Source organism: Poromitra crassiceps, assembly GCF_964638095.1.
Source record: "Poromitra crassiceps genome assembly, chromosome: 25".
NCBI classification, from domain to species: Eukaryota; Metazoa; Chordata; class Actinopteri; order Beryciformes; family Melamphaidae; genus Poromitra; species Poromitra crassiceps.
In genome coordinates this window covers 19091889-19111656 of record NC_139649.1, presented here as the reverse complement: position 1 = coordinate 19111656, position 19768 = coordinate 19091889, and the positions used below count along the sequence as shown (strand labels likewise).

The following is a 19768-nucleotide window of genomic DNA, read 5'->3' as shown; positions in this document are numbered from 1 at the left end:
CGTCTTCAATACCGACGGTGTTGTGAAGTGAGGGGAATATAAAAAGATTGCATTGTGAAACCGGAGTCTGGTGGCGCGATATTGGCTAGAGACCTCATCAAACCGACAAGAAGAGCCTACTGTAACTCGAGTCCGAATTCCCTTCGGAGAAGCAGAGAGCCGCTACAATAATGGCTATGTGTTAAATATGGAATATGCGTTTTTTTTAATACAGCCATCATAACTACAATGCAAAAAAGGATGATAGGAGGGAAGAACGGACTAAATAAATATCACAAGTTGGGCTCTTTAGACCTCCGTGACACGACTGAGGCTTGACAATGAATCCACACAGCATGCCTCCCTCCGTGTGGCGGAGTGCAGCGCTGCCCCTGGTGGTGGTGATGGTGCGGTGGCGAGAGGCTGAGGAGTACAGAGTATTTACTGATGTGGTTATCTTGTCCTGTGACAGGCAGAATCACTCAATCACGCGCTCAGGCGTGCGTTACAGGCACATCGCCTCACTGAGAGGGGACGGGGCGTCGGTGTTAGGCAAGCCAAATTTGATCAACAAATGCAGTTCCCCTGTGCCACAGCTATCTGAGATGAAGATGATATTATGTGGAAGTGAGCAAAGTGATGGAGACAGCACAGGGAGAGAGAGAGAGAGAGACGAGGCGGGAGAAGACAGAAAGAGAGAGAAGAGGAGAGATAGAGTAGAGAGACCCTCCTCTAACGGCTCTGCGTCTTAAAGGCAAAGTGCCTCTCTGCTGGAAGCCACCAGTTAACGTGCCTGATTTAATTCTAATGAGAACCATGTGCCTCACAACAACACACTCTTTACCACATCAAAGAGCCAAGCATTTATATGCTGGAGACAATCTCACATGAATTATCCAAAACTTGAATTAAAAAATAAAAAGGTGTCTGTCCACTGGAGTTACATCCCAATTAAAAACTCAATCCTGGCAGACTCCCCGACTCTGACATCTCTAATGATTCCCTTTAAAAAACTCACTGACATGTACGCAAGTTATTAAAAGGTTAGGAAAATTAGCATTTAGCAATGAGGAAAAATAAATAGTGTTGAGTGTGCAGATAAGAGCGCAGTAATTAAGAGTAGGCATTGCGGGTGGTTTGGAACATTTGAAGAATAAACCTGGACTAGTTTGCTTCTTTCGCTGTTGCCCTACAGATATTTTACATTATTCAATCCAAAATACCATCTTTCTGATTCTAACTTTTCTTTTTGCATGTTAATGTTTAATAAGGGCCCTCGGCTATCTATGGGCACAATTATTAGATATCCGCAGAGAGAAATTGAAAAATTAATCATACTCTGAAATGTTGTACTTCTGTGATCCATAGGAAATGTCTGTAAGAGCTGTGGCTTCTCCCCAGTCATCTAAACACAACCAATGTGCTGCCAGAGAGGGGCTGCTTGTGCAAGGAGCACAATTGCGTCAATAGAGTAATTAAGTGATTATTTATATGTTGGCACTTACCCTGATACGCCACAACATGGATAAGCCTGTTGCACTTACCCTGATACGCCACAACATGGATAAGCCTGTTGCACTTACCCTGATACGCCACAACATGGATAAGCCTGTTGCACTTACCCTGATACGCCACAACATGGATAAGCCTGTTGCACTTACCCTGATACGCCACAACATGGATAAGCCTGTTGCACTTACCCTGATACGCCACAACATGGATAAGCCTGTTGCACTTACCCTGATACGCCACAACATGGATAAGCCTGTTGCACTTACCCTGATACGCCACAACATGGATAAGCCTGTTGCAAGCCCAGACCATTACAGACATGTTTATCCCCTGCCTGACAAAGGGAAATTGAGTGTATGCATAATTAGGGCAGGGCAATATATCAATATTATATTGATACTGTGATACGAGTCTAGATATCGCCTTAGAGTTTGGATATTGTAAATATCATGATATGGAATATGTGCTGGTTTTAACTGCTGCATTGCATTAAAGTCATGTATTTTTCTGAACTTACCAGACTGTTCTACTATTAGTTCTATTATTTGCTTTTACCAGTCATTATATCCACATTACTGATGATTATTCATCAAAAATCTCAGTGTAAATATTTTGTGAAAACACCGATAGTCAGGGAAGGAAAACCCTGACTTTGCTTTTTATTTTGATCACAGTTGTTGTTTTCATAAAAGTGCTTGTGTGGCTTTGACTTACAACTGAACATTCAGCCCACTTTGTAGAAAAAACAGAGATATAACATTATATTGTGTTTCGCCATTCAGCCTAAAACATACAGAGATATAATTGTTGGTCCATATTGCCCATCCCTATGCATAATTATCACAAATATTACACCAAGTGGTATAGCAGGGATCCTTCCCTGATGGGAAGTTGTGGTGGTAAGTGGAAATGACTGTCTGTCCCTCGTTCCTGAGTACATACTGATTCACACATTAACGCACTCCCTGAAGTACATACAGCCTGGTAATAGCATGCATACACTGACAACAGTTGCATACACAAAATTGCATAGACCAGACATCTTATGCATTTGAATGTTGGTACAACTACATTATATACGCATGTGTGGGCCCTGTAGGTTTAAAAAAATCCCTGTATTGACCCTCGTCGTTACTATATGTAAAATATGCTAATATAGCGTATGTAAAATATGCTAATGAGCAGGCAAAATAGCATTGAGTTCCAACAGTTGACAAAGGCATGTGTGTGTGTGTGTGTGTGTGTGTGTGTGTGTGTGTGTGTGTGTGTGTGTGTGTGTGTGTGTGTGTGTGTGTGTGTGTGTGTGTGTGTGTGCATGTGCGTGTTGGTACAATAAATGAAACGTCAATACTGCTTTGAGTCTGCTGCAAAAGATTTATAATTAAATATATATTCTAATTTAACTTGAAATACACATTTAATTTTATATACATTATACGTCCGATACTTTCACCTGTAGAGGGCAGACATGTGTCGACTGGAAAAGTAAAAATAATAATCTCTATGAAAAAAATAAACTTGAATACAGAGGGCATCTTCTGGCGTCTATACAGGCACGATTGGCTGTCTCTGCTGTGGGTGGGACGGCGGAATGAGGGTATGTGTCCTGGTCACTACACTAGCGCCTCCTCTGGTCGGTCGGGGCGCCTGCTCGGGGTGGAAGGGAACTAATGGGAATGGCCATCAGGTGAAAAGAAGAGGCTGGCAACTGCACATGTGTCGGAGGAAGCATGTGTCTGTCTACGGCTCTCCCCAGATCGGCAGAGGGGGTGGAGCTATGATCAGGACAGCAGGGGGAATTGACAAGTAAAATTGGGGAGAAAATGGGGGGGAATCAGACAAAAAACTACAGAGAGTGTCTGTGCAGTGTAAAGGTCAAATAAATCACCTAGGGTTAGGGTTAGGTCTATCACCGCAGAGACCTGGGTTACATTCATGGTATTGGTACTTCCGGCTTGGTCAGACGTTCCACTTTCTACAGACACATTTGGCCGTGCCTGCGGGTGGGAAGCCAGTGGGGTGTGAGTCCTAGTCGCTGCACTAGCGCCTCCTCTGGGCGGTCGGGCTGCCTGTTTGGGGGGTGGGGGGTGGGATAGTGTGATCCTCCCACCCACCCGCGACGTCCTGCTGGTGAAATGCCTCGCTGTCAGGTGAGAAGAAGCGGCTGGCACATGTATCTGAGGAAGCATGTGCTAGTCTACAACTCTCCCCAGATCGGCAGAGGGGGTGGAGCCACGATCGGGACAGCAGGGGGAATTGACAAGTACAATTGGGGAGTAGCATCAAAGTCAAAAGCCCCCCCCCCCCCCCGCCCCCCCCCCGCCCCCAGCCCTCCTCTCTCTAAACCAGCGTTTCTCAACTTGTGGGCCGTTTTGATTGGCTCGTGGACATTGGAATTTTTTTTTTTTTTTTTTTTTTCATACATTTGAGTTAAATTCAGATTATTGAAACTGGATTAGCCTGACCAGTTTTACTTGTCTAACAAACTGAAGCATATGCTCTGCCTGTAATTCAAGAGAAGTCTGCCTTTTCATTTCATATTTAATTTTAGTTCAATTCAGATGATTGAAACTGGATTAGCATGGCCCCAGTTTAATTAAAAGTTATGACCAGTTTAACTAAAAAGCATATAGCCTGCCTGTGATTCAAGAAAAGTCTGCCTTTTTATTTCATATGAGTTAAATTCAGACTATTGAAACTGGATTAGCATGACCGGGTTAACTTGTTTTATTATTATTATTATTATTAACTTGTTTAAAAACATATAGGCATGTAATAAGTCTGCCTTTTATTTCATATTTCATACAGTTCAAATAAGACTTTCTGAGCATGACCAGTTTGACTTGTTTAAATTTAAAAACATATAGGCCTGTAATTCAAGTCTGCCTTATTTCAATTGGTTTTTAGCCCTAGTTGCACTTCTGTTGCACTTTTTTGTTCATTTGAGGTTTATAACAGTGCATGAAGGCATTGTGTATTAAATGAATGCGCTATTTTTTGTGCAATAAATTTGAGTGGTTTAAAAAAAAATCAGAAATTTGGGTCGCGACTTCATGACAAGGAAAATAGTGGGTCCTGAGGCTACACCAGCTGAGAAGCACTGCTCTAAACAACTCTTTCTTTAACATGTGCCCAGAAGCAGCACTGCTGCGCTCTGTCCACTCGCTGTCTCCTAAGGCATGTCATCCAGCTCTAATCAAGCAGAAAATGGTCATAAATATTTCTTTCTGCTAGATTTCACATTCACATTTCACGCAGGGACATGATATTTTCCCCCCTACCTCCAGGGAGTACCTAATGCAAAAAACAGTTACTTATATTCAAGGCTCATGTTCCCTCAGTCAAATGCAGAACATACTCCCAGAACGCAGAGCGAGCGGGCGGGCGGGGGGGGGGGCGGGCGGGCGGGCGGGCGGGGGGAGAAAAGAGAGAAAAAACAGAGGGGGGAGAAGAGGGGGGAGCAGACATAAAGGACTGTCTTATTTTCTGTGCCATTTGCTGGCTAGTACTTCACAGCCATCCCATTACATCATGTCAAAGACTGTAAACAAGCAAATAACAACAGAGCATCAGAGGCCACGGCGCTCCTGCTGCTGCGGACGTCTCCGCCGCCAACTGACGAGGGAGGAAAAAAACATTTGTTTTTTTATTGTCCATTTAAATAATATATATCCTTTGTTTTATACGAGAGAGAGAGAAAGAGCCAACGAGGATTGATGTGAAGCGTTGTTTCAGGCCCGGGCTAAGTATTTATGGCACACGTCATTCACAGGATGTTGGAGGTGCCATCGCTGTTATTTATGAGCAGACATCCCATCACGGCATATCATTCTCTAAATGGTATACAGCTACTCGCCAGTGAACGCCGACCCCACGCCGTTTTTCAATCGAATAGAGGCCACGTCCCTCCTGAACGCACGTTATTAATCACCAATACATACGTTGATGGGAGAATACACGTGAAACAATCACGTTTACTCCGATGGACCTGCACTTGGTGTGGACGTCCATGATGCATATTGATCATCGGCATCAGTGATTTATCATATTTCACCCTGTGTGCCAAAAAAGAGCGAGCTGTTGACTTTTTCTGTATCAATGGAAAAAGGGACACACTAGTGTCGTCATGATAACTGAAATGTCGTTGCCGTTGTGAAAGACTGAATTCAGTGTGAAAGTTTTAGAAACGTTAAGATACTTTCAGCAACGTGGTGTGTGTGTGTGTGTGTGTGTGTGTGTGTTTGTGTGTGTGTGTGTGTGTGTGTGTGTGTGTGTGCCAGCTGAAAGTGAGTTTGTGAGTCACCTCCAGAGAGCCTGAACTTAACCATGTGGATTGGAACGGTTCAGAGAAGAAGGATCATGAGGATTGGGGCAGACTAGACGAGAGCTGCGGCCTGGCTCTTGACAGTGGACTGCAGCAGTCAGAGAGCTGCGGCCTGGCTCTTGACAGTGGACTGGCTCTTGACAGTGGACTGCAGCAGTCAGAGCAACGTTTGAAAGTGAAGCTGAAAACATGACAACAGCGTCAAACAGTCGGCCATGTTTTGAACTGAATCCCAGTTCGGATCAACTGTTTGACAAACTGCCGCCAGCAGCCAAATGTGGAACTATTTCACTTCAAGCCGCTGTGTCAAAGTTGTCCAAGTCAACTGTGGTAACATCACTTGATGGCTTGTTCTTGTTTGGCGACATAACGACACCACATACAAACATAATAGTACAGAGTATCCTCATGTCCCTTGTCCCTTTCATCACCCCTTCATATGCACACACACACACACACACACACACACACACACATACACACACACACACACACACACACACATATACACACACACACACACACACACACACACACACACACACGCGCGCGCGCGCGCGCACAGAAAATGTATTACAAAATGTAACAGTTATAAGTAATGACAGCATAATTTGCCAATGCGATGTACATACATTACATGTTTAGGAAATATGTAGGGTAGAGAGATACTATGGAGCCTGGGAAATAGTTCTACAAAGTACAGACTTCTCCTAACTAACTCTACTGAGTTTCTACCTGAGGAGGCTCAAATGCCACACCTTCTCTCCATGTGTGGACCAGGGATATAATAGTCTGCTGATTTAAATTAAAATAAATATACACAAATGTATAAATAAAAATGTGATATTTAATTGTGATTTCAATTTCGGTTCTATTTTTCAAAAGCTGTGGGCTGTTATTATCCGTCAATCAATCTCCTTTTGGCTGTGGGTAAAAGGCTACAAATGATAACTCAGGTTTCATTTCAGTTAGTTTCAAGGCAGTTCTGAGGCAGATTACAATTTCAGTCAAGTTTCCATGTTGTGTTTTCATTACCTTATACTGATTGCATTTTCCCTACTTGGTTTGAGTTAACCACAATAATAACCTTGGTGAGAATGAAGAGGAACCTACAGTAGTGACGTAGGTGGAAGAAGGGGGGGGAAACAGCCTCCTCTCTGCGCTCTCTTGGAAGCCCTGTTTCAGCCCATCAGCTGGCTAACCTGCTTAGAGCTCGTCCCCGACTCCTTCAGGAGCTCAGACATGGTGGGCACAGTTGTCTCAGGGTGCTCCAGGGAGCAATATCTGAAGGCTGTATGGTAACAGACGCCAGCGGCGCGTCACTTAGCTCCCCACAGCCTGCCGGCACCTCCCCCCTCTGTCCCCCGGCCTGGCCTGGGCTCCACACTGAGCCCACCTCCCCCCTCTGTCCCCCGGCCTGGCCTGGGCTCCACACTGAGCCCACCTCCCCGCTCTGTCCCCCGGCCTGGCCTGGGCTCCACACTGAGCCCACCTCCCCCCTCTGTCCCCCGGCCTGGCCTGGGCTCCACACTGAGCCCACCTCCCCGCTCTGTCCCCCGGCCTGGCCTGGGCTCCACACTGAGCCCACCTCCCCCCTCTGTCCCCCGGCCTGGCCTGGGCTCCACACTGAGCCCACCTCCCCCCTCTGTCCCCTGGCCTGGCCTGGGCTCCACACTGAGCCCACCTCCCCCCTCTGTCCCCCGGCCTGGCCTGGGCTCCACACTGAGCCCACCTCCCCCCTCTGTCCCCCGGCCTGGCCTGGGCTCCACACTGAGCCCACCTCCCCCCTCTGTCCCCTGGCCTGGCCTGGGCTCCACACTGAGCCCACCTCCCCCCTCTGTCCCCTGGCCTGGCCTGGGCTCCACACTGAGCCCACCTCCCCCCTCTGTCCCCCTGGCCTGGCCTGGGCTCCACACTGAGCCCGGAGATGATGAATAAGATATAACAGCCAGTCTCACTACAGGGCTTTCACATTAGACCTGCTCTGTAGGTGACGGCCTCCACCACGCATACGTACCTACACACAAGCCAGTGCGCACACATACACACATGCATGCGTGCACAAACACACACACACGACACCTGCTCTCTCTCTCTCTCTCTCTCTCTCTCACACACACACACACACACACACACACACACACAAATACTTTGCATGCACACACAAGTCTCTGTGGACGAGCTGTGACAGCTCTACCTTGGTAGCTGTCCTTCTGAGCATCCAAGAGGCATCTTCATCTGCAGACCAGGATTAGGGCTTATTGAAACAAACCAGGGTTTGAAGGGGAGACAGTCCCGGTTTCAATTTCACTGGCTCGTTTAACCCTTATCTGCCCAATTCCTTAGGGCCCATTCTATGTTAATTGGATCTACATTGCACCAGCATTGGGGGTGTTAACAAGCACAGCCTATGAATATTAATTACCCTGAAGTTTTCTGCGCAGGAAAAGACTTCACTGATACATATTAATTCCATGAAGTTTTGAAAGTAGAGCTCTCATTAAAAATGGATGGGCCCTGTGCTTGAATGTTTTCCCAGGAGGAAGTGTGCATCCTTATCTCTCCCCTTAATAAATTGGGTCAAATTGGCCGATGCTCAAAGAAACGGCTTCTCCTAAAAATGGCATTATTATTCAACTCAATGTAAACATTCCAATCTGGTGAAGAAGGGCTTTTGTTGAAATAGTGTTTTGACAATGGCTATTAAAACCAGTCATGTCTGAGCCTGTACTTTCCCCACCACAGTCTCCCGAGGCCCTGTTAAAACGGTTACTTATTTACACCACTAAGCACACAAGTTGCTCAGCTAAACACAGCAAAATGACTCTACGCGGACCGTGTGCGTGTGGATGTGTGCGTGTATGTGTGTGTGTATGTGTGTGTATGTGTGTGTGTCTTGATGCAGAGTGTTCGGGAGAGCTTGTGTGTGCATTATATTAAATAAAAGATTGAAGATGCATTAGTCCTGTGGCTAGCCGGGGCCTCAGTGCGAGTGGTCTCCATACTGAAGCGAGGCAGAGCAGAGGCGTTTCCCTGTCTGTCTGTCTGTCTGTCTGTCTCCAGCCAGCTGCTGCAGACACCTGCTCAGAGTTGAGAGTTGGCCTCTTCAGACAGGCCCATCAAAGAGCATCCGGGCGCCACAACAATAAGAGCTACTTCACTCTTCCTAATGATACCAGCATAGAGCCGCATCATTTACATACATGTAGGAGGCATTTGTACCAACACGCATGTCACCGTCACACACACCCAGGCCCACCTCAGAGGGTCCTTAAGAGGGTCACTCATGCACACACTCCCCAGAGGGACATGTATATCCTCATATAGGGGCTGCAGAATCAACTTTCACCACTTCACACTTTCCTCACCTCTCCACCTGCAGGCGTACAACCTTAGAAGGTGCCATATTATTCACTATTCATGTGTTTTTACCACCAAATACACTATGGCTCACACTAAGAATAACCTTATTCACAATGGTTTGCTACTATGGTAGACGCAGTTTAGGTAAAAAGGCATTTATCACACGAGTTTGAAGATTAAGATCTTACAGGCAGAACAGTCACAATACTGGACCCTGATTGGCTGACAATACCAGCTCGGCTAATTCAAACGAGGTGAACCTGCAGAGTAGAGGCCTTCAAGTTCAAACACTACAAACTGGCCTGATTGGATCTTTAGTGAGGGAAGCCAATCAAGTCCATGTCCAGTTGTGATTGAGTTAGTCCAAAACAGCTTTTTTAATTAATTTTGTAATAACTTTAAATCTATTAAACATTCAAATAAAATACATTTTAAAGAATGTCTTCATTAAAGGAGAATTTCGGTTTTTTACACCACGGTCCTCATTTCCAGTTTAGAATATGATGTTTTACTCACCGAAATAGTTTTGCGTCATTCTGATGCCCAGGGAAGATTTTGAGCTCCGAGTACACTCTTCAAACAGGCTAGAACCGCTAGAACGTGAGCCCACGGGGCATTCTGCACGGCAGTGCACGCGCTCTCTAAATGACACTTTTTCTGTCAGATCACGGTTCATTATGGTTGTAAATATAATTATCTAGCTAATAGCTACAAGCTAGGCTAACAACAACACCGGAGTCAGCGTTGATCTGCCCCGGTGGGGTTACAGTGCGTATCTTCCCCCTTCTGTGGTTTCTCTGAAGAAGTGGTTTCACAGAGGGGGACGATACGCACTGTAACCCCACCGGGGCAGATCAACGCTGACTCCGGTGTTGTTGTTAGCCTAGCTTGTAGCTATTAGCTAGATAATTATATTTACAACCATAATGAACCGTGATCTGACAGAAAAAGTGTCATTTAGAGAGCGCGTGCACTGCCGTGCAGAATGCCCCGTGGGCTCACGTTCTAGCGGTTCTAGCCTGTTTGAAGAGTGTACTCGGAGCTCAAAATCTTCCCTGGGCATCAGAATGACGCAAAACTATTTCGGTGAGTAAAACATCATATTCTAAACTGGAAATGAGGACCGTGGTGTAAAAAACCGAAATTCTCCTTTAAGCACCTTTGATGATATAAGTGTATAAATGGAGGAACATTTTAATTCCTAAAATGGGACAGGTGTAATTCCAGGGAGTGGTCATTTGACCTGAAAGCCATAAGGTAGCATGCAGCCTTCTACCTGCAAGTGATGTGGAGCTGTTGGGACATGGGTGGGGTGGGGGGAGATGGGTAGAGGGGGGGTGAAGAGCCACACTCGTGACCTCATTGTCAAACAACTCCTGTGACCCCCAGCCCCCCCCCCCCCCACCCCACCTCACCCCTCCCACCCCACCACACCCCACCACACCCACCCCACCCCACCCCACCCCAGCCCTCCCACCCCACCCCACCCCACCCACTGGCCACATAAGGCGGGTGTGTAAACAGGATGTGGAGCCTATTTGAAACACACATGCGACCTGCGCTTCATCTCTCCCCGCTCGCAGGAGGCAGACTCAACAAAATGGATGAGTTGATGGGCTGGCTGTGTTGGAAGGCATCCATGAGACAATGGAGAGGTGCTGCGTGGTTTACCTCCCAAAAACCTCGCTAACAAAACAAAACAAAATAAAAACACACGGGTGACAAAAGGCTTTGCAAAGCTGCCGCTAGACTAAACAGATCTTTTTTCCAGGGGGGGAAATATTACATGCAACAATTAACTGGGTTGGAAAACACAATATGGCTCAACTGAAGGAGGCTTTAGTGAAAACAATGATGAAGTTTTTCAGTGACACACGCTGTATATATTTTTTTCCCCTTTAATAATTATTCCGACATACCAGCGCATTACTGTTCAATTTTCACCTCCATCTGTGTGATTATTAATCAGATCACACATCAGTTGCCAGAACCAGCAAAGAAATCCAGCCTGTAATAAAACTGTCATGTGCTGCGCTATAAAGACAGATGTTGCCAGTTGTGTGATAACATAATTAAACTGTTCTGTGAGGGGTTTCCATAAAATTATTCAAATTGGACGAGCACTATCATTTTACCAATAAAGCAATTCGGGGCAATATGCAGTGTCATAACACTGATGTTATCCTCGCAGCCACATTTTCCAATAAGTTGGAGCCGTCGCCGGGCCCCATCTGACAATATCAACAGTATACATGGAGACACCTGAGAGCTCCACACATGGACCAGAGACACAGCACAGCCAGGCTATGCAGACACAGATACCTTCAGTGGGTCTGCATTGTGTGTGTGTGTGTGTGTGTGTGTGTGTGTGTGTGTGTGCGCGCGTGTGTGTGTGTGTGTGTGTGTGTGCGCGCGTGTGTGTGTGTGTGTGTGTGTGTGTGTGTGTGTGTGTGTGTGTGTGTGTGTGTGTGTGTGTGTGTGTGTGTGTGTGTGTGTGTGTGTGTGTGTGTGTGTGTGTGTGTGTGTGCGCGCGTGTGTGTGTGTGTGTGTGTGTGTGTGTGTGTGTGTGTGTGTGTGTGTGTGTGTGTGTGTGTGTGTGTGTGTGTGTGTGTGTGTGTGTGTGTGTGTGTGTGTGTGTGTGTGTGTGTGCTGTATGCATGCACTCATGCGACCGCATGCCTCAGGAAGGAAGCACACATTCAGGGGGATAGTGCAGCACGGCCCCCTGGTCAAAAAGCACCCAGAGAAAAGCAGCCTTTATCACACGTGTCAGATATGCAGCGCTGCCTGCACACATATACAACTCTTCTGCCAGAGAGGAAAAAGGAACACACACACACGAACACACACACACACACGAACACACACACACACGAACACACACACACACACACACACACAGATACTGGCGGGATTTCAATTCAAATATGCGGTGATAAGGCTGCGTTGTCCTTGTGAAACAGCAGAACAGTGTATGCAGTTCAATCCAGGCGTAGCGCTCTCTCTCTCTCTCTCTCTCTGTCTCTCTCAATGTCTCCCTGTCTCTCTGTCTCTCTCTCTCTCTCTCTCTCTCTCTCTCTCTCTCTCTGTCTCTCTCTCTCTCTCTCTCTCTCTCTCTCTCTGTCTCTCTCTCTCTCCTTCCCGCCCTCAGCTCCACGCTGGAGTAGCTGCGATTAGTGGAGATCATGTGACGTAGTGAGAGGCTCTCTGACCTCCTCTGTGACCCCACGCTGTTAACCTCTTGCCTGGGTCCAGACCTTCACATCCGCCCACTCCAGCCGGTTGGCTGCTTCTGCTCTGGCATCAGGACATGCAACAGTGCTTTCTCATGTTGGGGAATCTGTCCAATGAGCGCAGAGGGGGACTCATGATTAGCCAATCAGCGCCAATAAACAGCGCAACGACGGGGCGGGACTAACGCCGTTGTCAAGCTCTTGGCAAGTGCGCCAGACCCACCTAACAACAATGGCGGCCGCTATAGATGAGATAGACGCTGCTATCGAGGCTGTTCTAAATTGATTAAAAGTACCAATTACTTTGAAATTCAAACAGCACTCCGCTTTGAAGGCATTTGTTCACAGGGGAGATGGTTTTTTTACATTCTCCCCAGTGGATTACATGAATTATATTTACTATATTATTCATTATTAGTTAATATTATAGGCTGAAACATTGTTGGTCTCTAGTGATTGGTTGTGGAAAATCGAATCCCCCTCGGGATTTCCCACAAGGAAATTGGTTAAAGTGGAGGCAATGTTAGACTGAAGATGGAAATGAGTATACATTAACAAGTTGACAATTCAGTCTGATATCTCGCTCAGTCCGACCATTAGTCCAGACTTCTGACCGGACCCCAGGAACCAGTGGGCCCCTGCACCGTCTGAGTGTGTGAGTGTGAGTGTGAGTGTGTGTGTGAGTGTGAGTGTGAGTGTGAGTGTGAGTGTGAGTGTGAGTGTGAGTGTGTGTGTGTGTGTGTGTGTGTGTGTGTGTGTGTGTGTGTGTGTGTGTGTGTGTACCGTCATGTGATAGCACAGGTTATCATCCAGCACTCTCCCCCGGAAGCTGGGTGGAGCAGAGTTCAGTGCATTTCCACCTTCTCAAGCCTCGGTGAGGAACCGTGTAAGCCTTACATTATGCAAACAGGCAACTGCTCTGCTGCCTGCTCAGCTCTTTCTGGAGCCACCAGTTGTGTGTGTGTGTGTGACTCTCTTTCTCCTCTGTACACGCAACGCTATGGATGCCCCAATGATGTGGAGAGACAGAGATGATGACGAAGACGAAGAAGAAGCAGAAGAAGAAGAAGAATTCATCCCAGTTCTTTCCCCTTTTGTGTCATTGTTGGGGTGTATTTATATCAATGAGAGAAAAAGGCAGGCTGATATTTTAGAAATGGCTCCAAATGGATTAAAAGGGCTCTCCTAACAGACAGGATATTAATATTTAAAACTCTACAGTTCTATCAGTCGAGCCAAATTTCCAGTGAAGGAATCACTTGCAAGCTTAAACACGCGAGATGTTTTGAATACAGCGCTGAAATTGACCATATATCAAATATGTGCAGGGACTTGAATGTGCTGAAGACAACAACTCCCTCACATCATCCCTGTGACTGTGTGTTTATACAACTGTTGCTATGGCCACTCCTCTTCACAGCACAACTTCCTGTTGCAAAATCAATTAAAACACACACACACGTATACACACATACACAGACACATACACATACACACACACACACACGCACGCAACACACACACGCGCGCCCGCGCACACCCACACACAAACACACGCAAACACACAAATCACAAAACAAGCTAAGGCAGAAATACAACTTTTATAGGACCGTTTTTGTTTTATTTTCTCGCCTATCTTCACTTCCTCATGAGGAACTGAAAACCACAACTTCTGCAACACAAATAACAAACAGAGAAAAGCCGACGTACTCAGAGAGACTACGGGCTAAACACACACACACACACACACACTGTCTGTTGTTATGAAAAAGATGATGCTCTTGTTAGAAGGAAAGCTAGACTCATATTTTATTATGCACAAGCAAATAAACTGTGCACAGAGGCTGAACAAAGGCCTTCGAAAAATATGGACTGTATCCAAAAAGCAACAGAAATGTGCAACAGCCAAAGATCCCTAAAGCACAAAACAAACAATCTAACCATAAAAAATTAATACATTTTTCCACGACCAATTGAATTTGAATGTGCTTGAGTGTTTACAACACAAGAGATATAACAATTTCACTTCCTGAAAAGAGAAAGCTGCTAGATTTCCATAACACCTTAGAGAGAGAAGACAGTACCTTTTTGATTGTTCCCCCTCCTTAAACCACTATTTGACTTACTAATAGGGATGTTTAAATCAAGCTTATGGTCCACTTCCCCCAAATCTGACTAGTCTACAAGATGAATTCCCCTGTCAGAGTCAAGATGATCAAACAGATTACAATTATTTCATCCCCCATCTTTATTAATGGGCACTGTCTTTCATAGTTATGTTCCCTAATAAGAATAAATGATATGTCAGTGGCAGGTTTGTTGTTCCCACTGACTCAGGGGACTAGAATACATTTGCACTTTGAGTCTGAGGAACATTTTTAGATTGATTTTTGCATCACCTAAAGAGCTAATGGCATCTTGCATGTTTTGCGAAGAACAAAGGACGCGAGAAGCCCCGGCGCGTCGGTTAGCCGCGTATTAGCGCGAGCCGCAAATACAACTTAAAAGAAGAAGAAAAAGACTGTGTGAAATGCCCACAAAAAGTAAAAAAAAAAAGTTATCAAGTAATTGAGCGAAGATCTTAATGCCCTGGGGACAATTAACATGGTTCATGGTGCATGAGTGAAAACCCTGGGTTAGCGTAATGGGAGAATAAAGAGACTGTGCCTGCCTTGCCTCCCTTGGTAAGGAGCCTATCAAAGCCCGGTGTCAGGAGCTGAGAGTGAGACATCTCTGCCTTGCCTCCCTTGGTAAGTAGCCTATCAAAGCCCGGTGTCAGGAGCTGAGAGTGAGACATCTCGTCCGTCATCCCACAACCACGCGCCATTTATCACACACAACAATTAATACGCCTCCCTTCCTTTCAACTCCAACCGTAGAAATTAACCGCTGGATTTGTTCAAAAGGCATGAAAACGAAAAGCACTTGCTATTTGCGGAGGGGGGGGGGGGAGGGGGGGGGGGGTGTCGGGGGGGATGCTACTGTGATACACTGAAGGATGAAAGAGAAGAAGAAGAAAAGTTTCTTCTTCTCCCTTCCTGCGTATAAAAATGCCAAGACCCATCCTGGAGAGTAATGGTTCTTTCTGGATGAGTAGAAAACAGACTGGCTCTATTCTAGAGGGAAGCTTTCTTTTCCTGCCTCCTTGGTGTCAAGTGCGCATCCGTGACACTGCTCTGTCTCTCTCTCTCTCTGTCTCTCTCTCTCTCTGTCTCTCTCTCTCTCTCTCCCTCTCTCTGTCTCTCTCTCTCTCTGTCTCTCTCTCTGTCTCTCTGTCTCTCTCTCTCTCTGTCTCTGTCTCTCTCTCTCTCTGTCTCTCTGTCTCTCTCTGTCTCTCTCTCTCTGTCTCTGTCTCTCTCTCTCTCTCTCTCTCTGTCTGTCTCTCTCCCTCTCCCTCTCTCTGTCTCTCTCTCTCTCTCTCTGTCTCTCTGTCTCTCTGTCTCTCTCTCTCCCACTCTCTGTCTCTCTCTCTCTGTCTCTCTGTCTCTCTCTCTCGTCTGCCTCACAGTCATCAAAGTTGTAACCCCTGTTGTCTTTGCAGAGCGAATCAGAATGCGCCCCTGGCAGAGAATGAAGGAAAAGTCAACAGGAATTAAGTTTCAGTGCAACTGTTTACTCAACTGTGGCCTGCAGTTATTGAAATTTTATCCACGGTTTTGTGTGACTACTGCAGTAATGAATTCAGTATGGCTCTGATTCTCTCACTGACGACATGCTCATTTTGAGTTGGAAAAAAAGGGGTGCGGTGTGTGTGTGTGTGTGTGTGTGTGTGTGTGTGTGTGTGTGTGTGTGTGTGTTGGGGGGGCTGGGTGACGGAGGACAGATAGGCAAGTTTTTTTCTTTCTGTGATTTTCTCCCCAATTGTACTTGGCCAATTCCCCCTGCTGCCCCGGTTGTTGCTCCACCCCCTCTGCTGATCTGGGGAGAGGGAGAGCCATACCCCAGCACATGCTTCCTCTGATACATGTGCAGTCGCCAGCCGCTTCTTTTCCCCCGACAGCGAGGGGTTTCACCGGCAGGACGTAGCACATGGGGGGGGGGGATCACGCTACTTTGCCCAGTTCCCCTCCCCCCCAAACAGGCGTCCCGACCCACCAGAGGAGGCGCTAGTGCAGCGACCACAACTCATACCCGCGTGTCATGTTTACATCGCTGCCGATCGGAGCTGGAGCCAATAAAAAGCCAGGATTAGTGCAGTCATGTGACCCGGGAGTGAATGGAGATTGCAGCTTTTCACACAAAAGCCAGATATTAGTGGATGTTAGTGTTTTTTTCCCCAATCTGAAAGGGGCTTAACTGAAGCGTCCTGCCAGGCACACACACACACACACACACACACACACACACACACACACACACACACACACACACACACACACACACACACACACACACACACACACACACACACACACACACCATGTACTCCTGACACCATGAGTTCACATTCTCTCTCTCTACTGTGTAATCTGTCTCTACAATCAAATGAAGCAGGAGGGGTGAAAGGGTTAAATAATTAAAAGAGCATGTGACTAATCATAATAATGTAAACGTAATCATCATTCACGAGGCCATATTATTTTCTAGTGAAGCTACACAATAGAGCAGCGCACTATTATGTCCCCCTATTGTTCCTCCCCTACAGATGCTGAATGCTGATGGATGTTCTGTGACAACAGACAGCAGCAGAGATGCCTGTGCATCATCACCAAACAGCTCCTGACACCGGGCCCAGTGGTTCTGCTGGAGAGGCATCATCACCAAACAGCTCCTGACACCGGGCCCAGTGGTTCTGCTGGAGAGGCATCATCACCAAACAGCTCCTGACACCGGGCCCAGTGGTTCTGCTGGAGAGGCCCAGATAGCAACAGACACACTGATCTTTTCAATGCTGTTCCCTTAAACACAGTGTGGTGTGCACCACGCGTATAACGCTGACAGCAGCAGAAAGAGCCTGTCTGTTTGCCTCAACTCTGCCCTGGTGAAAATGTTTAGGCCTTCACTAACAATAAGCCTGGCACGCATCTCTGCGCCTCATTGGCCGGACACCGGCGGAGTGTGGCATTAGTCGTGAGTGTGAGGCGTGTTTACAACGAGCCGGGGGGGGAAACGCTGTCATCCGATTGGATGTCACGGTTCCTTAACTGTCCACGGAATCCTGTGGCACCTACACACTTAAAATATGTCCGACCACCGTGATAAATATTTCACCGGAATGCAGATGCTGCGTACTACGATAAATATGTTGGCAACCAAACACAATCATGGAGAGAGAGCGAGCACTTCCACTTGTTTAAATATTCAAAAAGCGCCTCAATATACATAAATAATAATAATAATGTGTTTATGTACTGGATGTACTTGGGGGGGGTTAATTAAATATTAAGTGTGCACTCTAAGAGGGGGGATTGGCCCTGCTGTTGACATGGCTCAACACAGTGGAGAGACAGGTGTGAGAGGAGAACTGCTTTACCTGGTGCTGCTGGAGGTGCAGGAGGTCAGCTGCAGTCACCTCCATCGACGCCGGAGTGGCGCTCTTGGGTCGCCCCTCTCTGGCCCCGCCTTCCACGCTCGCTCCTCCATTCTGATTGGCTGGGCCGTTGCTTGTCACCTCCGTCCCAGATTCTTGCATCATGACTTAAAAACCTGAGAAGAAGACATGAAAAGAGAGAAAGGAGGGAGGGAGGGATGGAGAGAGAGAGAGAGACAGAGAGGGAGAGAGAGAAACAGCTGTTAAAACACACAGCGATGAGGTTGCGTTTCAACTCGGGGCCAAACTATAAACATGTGTCATATCCTTCCCACAGCATTTCACTTTTACTGCAGGTTTTCCTCTCGGGTTTGTGCTTCCCTGTTTGTTGTTTGTTAGCTTGTAGCGTACGCAACGAGGCGAGACACACGCGCACACGCTCTCATACACTGCCTCTCCGCACAGTAATGAACTCCTCTCTTTTGTTTGCTCTCTTCCGGTGCAGATCCTCTGCAGACGACACGTACCGGAGCTGCAGGGGAAAAAAAGAGCTGGACTCGGGTTCTGTTTGTGTTCTCCGTCACGGGGCATAACATGCAGGGTTGAGGGGGGGTCGGGGGGGTCCGGTCCAGTCCAGCGCGCATTGGAGAGGAACCCAACCTGAGTTGAGTGAGAGCAGAGGAGCCCAAGAAAACACTGAACCTCCAAAACAAAACACTTTCTATGGAAATGGATATATTTACTCGCATGGCTCCCAGAAGAACCACGGCAGAATGGCTTTTTAATGGGAAACAGGGCAACTGGTGTGAGGCCTGCCAGAGGATCTCCATGAGAAACATCCAAGCACAGGCCCAGCGAAAACACTGCAATCCTTCAGGGGTGCTCAATTAACACCAACATACACATGTGAGCAGAGATAAAGCATGTTGTCTCTCATAACTCCGTCTAACTCACAAGGATAACACACAAACACGGGCCGTGGAATTGCATGTACAGTACCACCGCGTGCTTTTTGCACTTTATGTGAAAATATGACTTTATAAATCAGTGTTAAATATGACCGGCAGAGCTATTTTCTTACATTCTAAGTCACACATGGGCAAAATGTGGCCCCAGGGCCGGACCTGGCCCCTGGACCATCTCAATCCGGCCCCCAAGGTCCTCAGAGAAAAACAAAAACAAAATAACCCGCAAAAACTCAAAGGCAGAATTATGTTAATAAATCTCATCTGATACAGCCATTGGATTTGTATCACTATTATATTGGCAGATTAACGAGAAATTACCGATCACAAGGGGAGAGAGGGTTAACAATAGGGAGACTCCCGTGAAAATCAGGTGTTGGCAGGTATGATCTCCAATGTGTGGCCCTTCACGTGTTTGATGTATGTCAGTATGGCCCTCTGGAAAAGAAAATTGCCCACCCCTGTTCTTCTAAGTCCTCTGCTGAAGCCAGACAGACCCAGTGCCTCTGTCTCTCTGGGGGATGAGTGCCAGTGACAGACTGGTGCTTATCTGGGCCTGTATCCCTCAAATCAGTGGGATGATTTACATCTATTGTGCGTTGGTCCCATGGCCTCACTGGTGCCACGCGACGCGTCCAGCCTCCCAACTGCAGGGCGCTTAATGAAGCTGACCAAGTCGGGCAGAAGCAAATTAACTGGTCTGATTAATTATTTATATGAAGCAGAATAAATGCCCTTAAAACACTGGGCCTCATCATGAAACAAGGTGAAAATGGAGCTGAATGCAGATTGATGGTGTTGCGTTTAAGGCGTGTAACAGGAGGGGCCAATGTGAGTTAATATGTATAGTATGTGCAGGCCCCAGAGTCTCCTGAGAGGACCATCTAAACAAGATGCACACACACTCAGGCTGACAGACAGG

The 19768-nt window shown here is 46.8% G+C and overlaps 2 protein-coding genes across 2 annotated transcripts in view; one reads left to right on the top strand and one right to left on the bottom strand.

Moving 5' to 3' along the window:
• Positions 1-18046, bottom strand: part of foxp1b (forkhead box P1b) — a gene marked incomplete at its 5' end in the record, with an annotated part of 91536 nt that extends 73490 nt beyond the window's left edge. The window contains 1 exon segment of the mRNA XM_083660961.1: positions 17885-18046. Coding sequence (XP_083517087.1) covers positions 17885-18046 — 162 coding nt within the window.
• gpr27 (G protein-coupled receptor 27) overlaps positions 1-19768 on the top strand; it is a gene marked incomplete at both ends in the record, with an annotated part of 228038 nt that overhangs the window by 77969 nt on the left and 130301 nt on the right. The window lies entirely within an intron of this gene.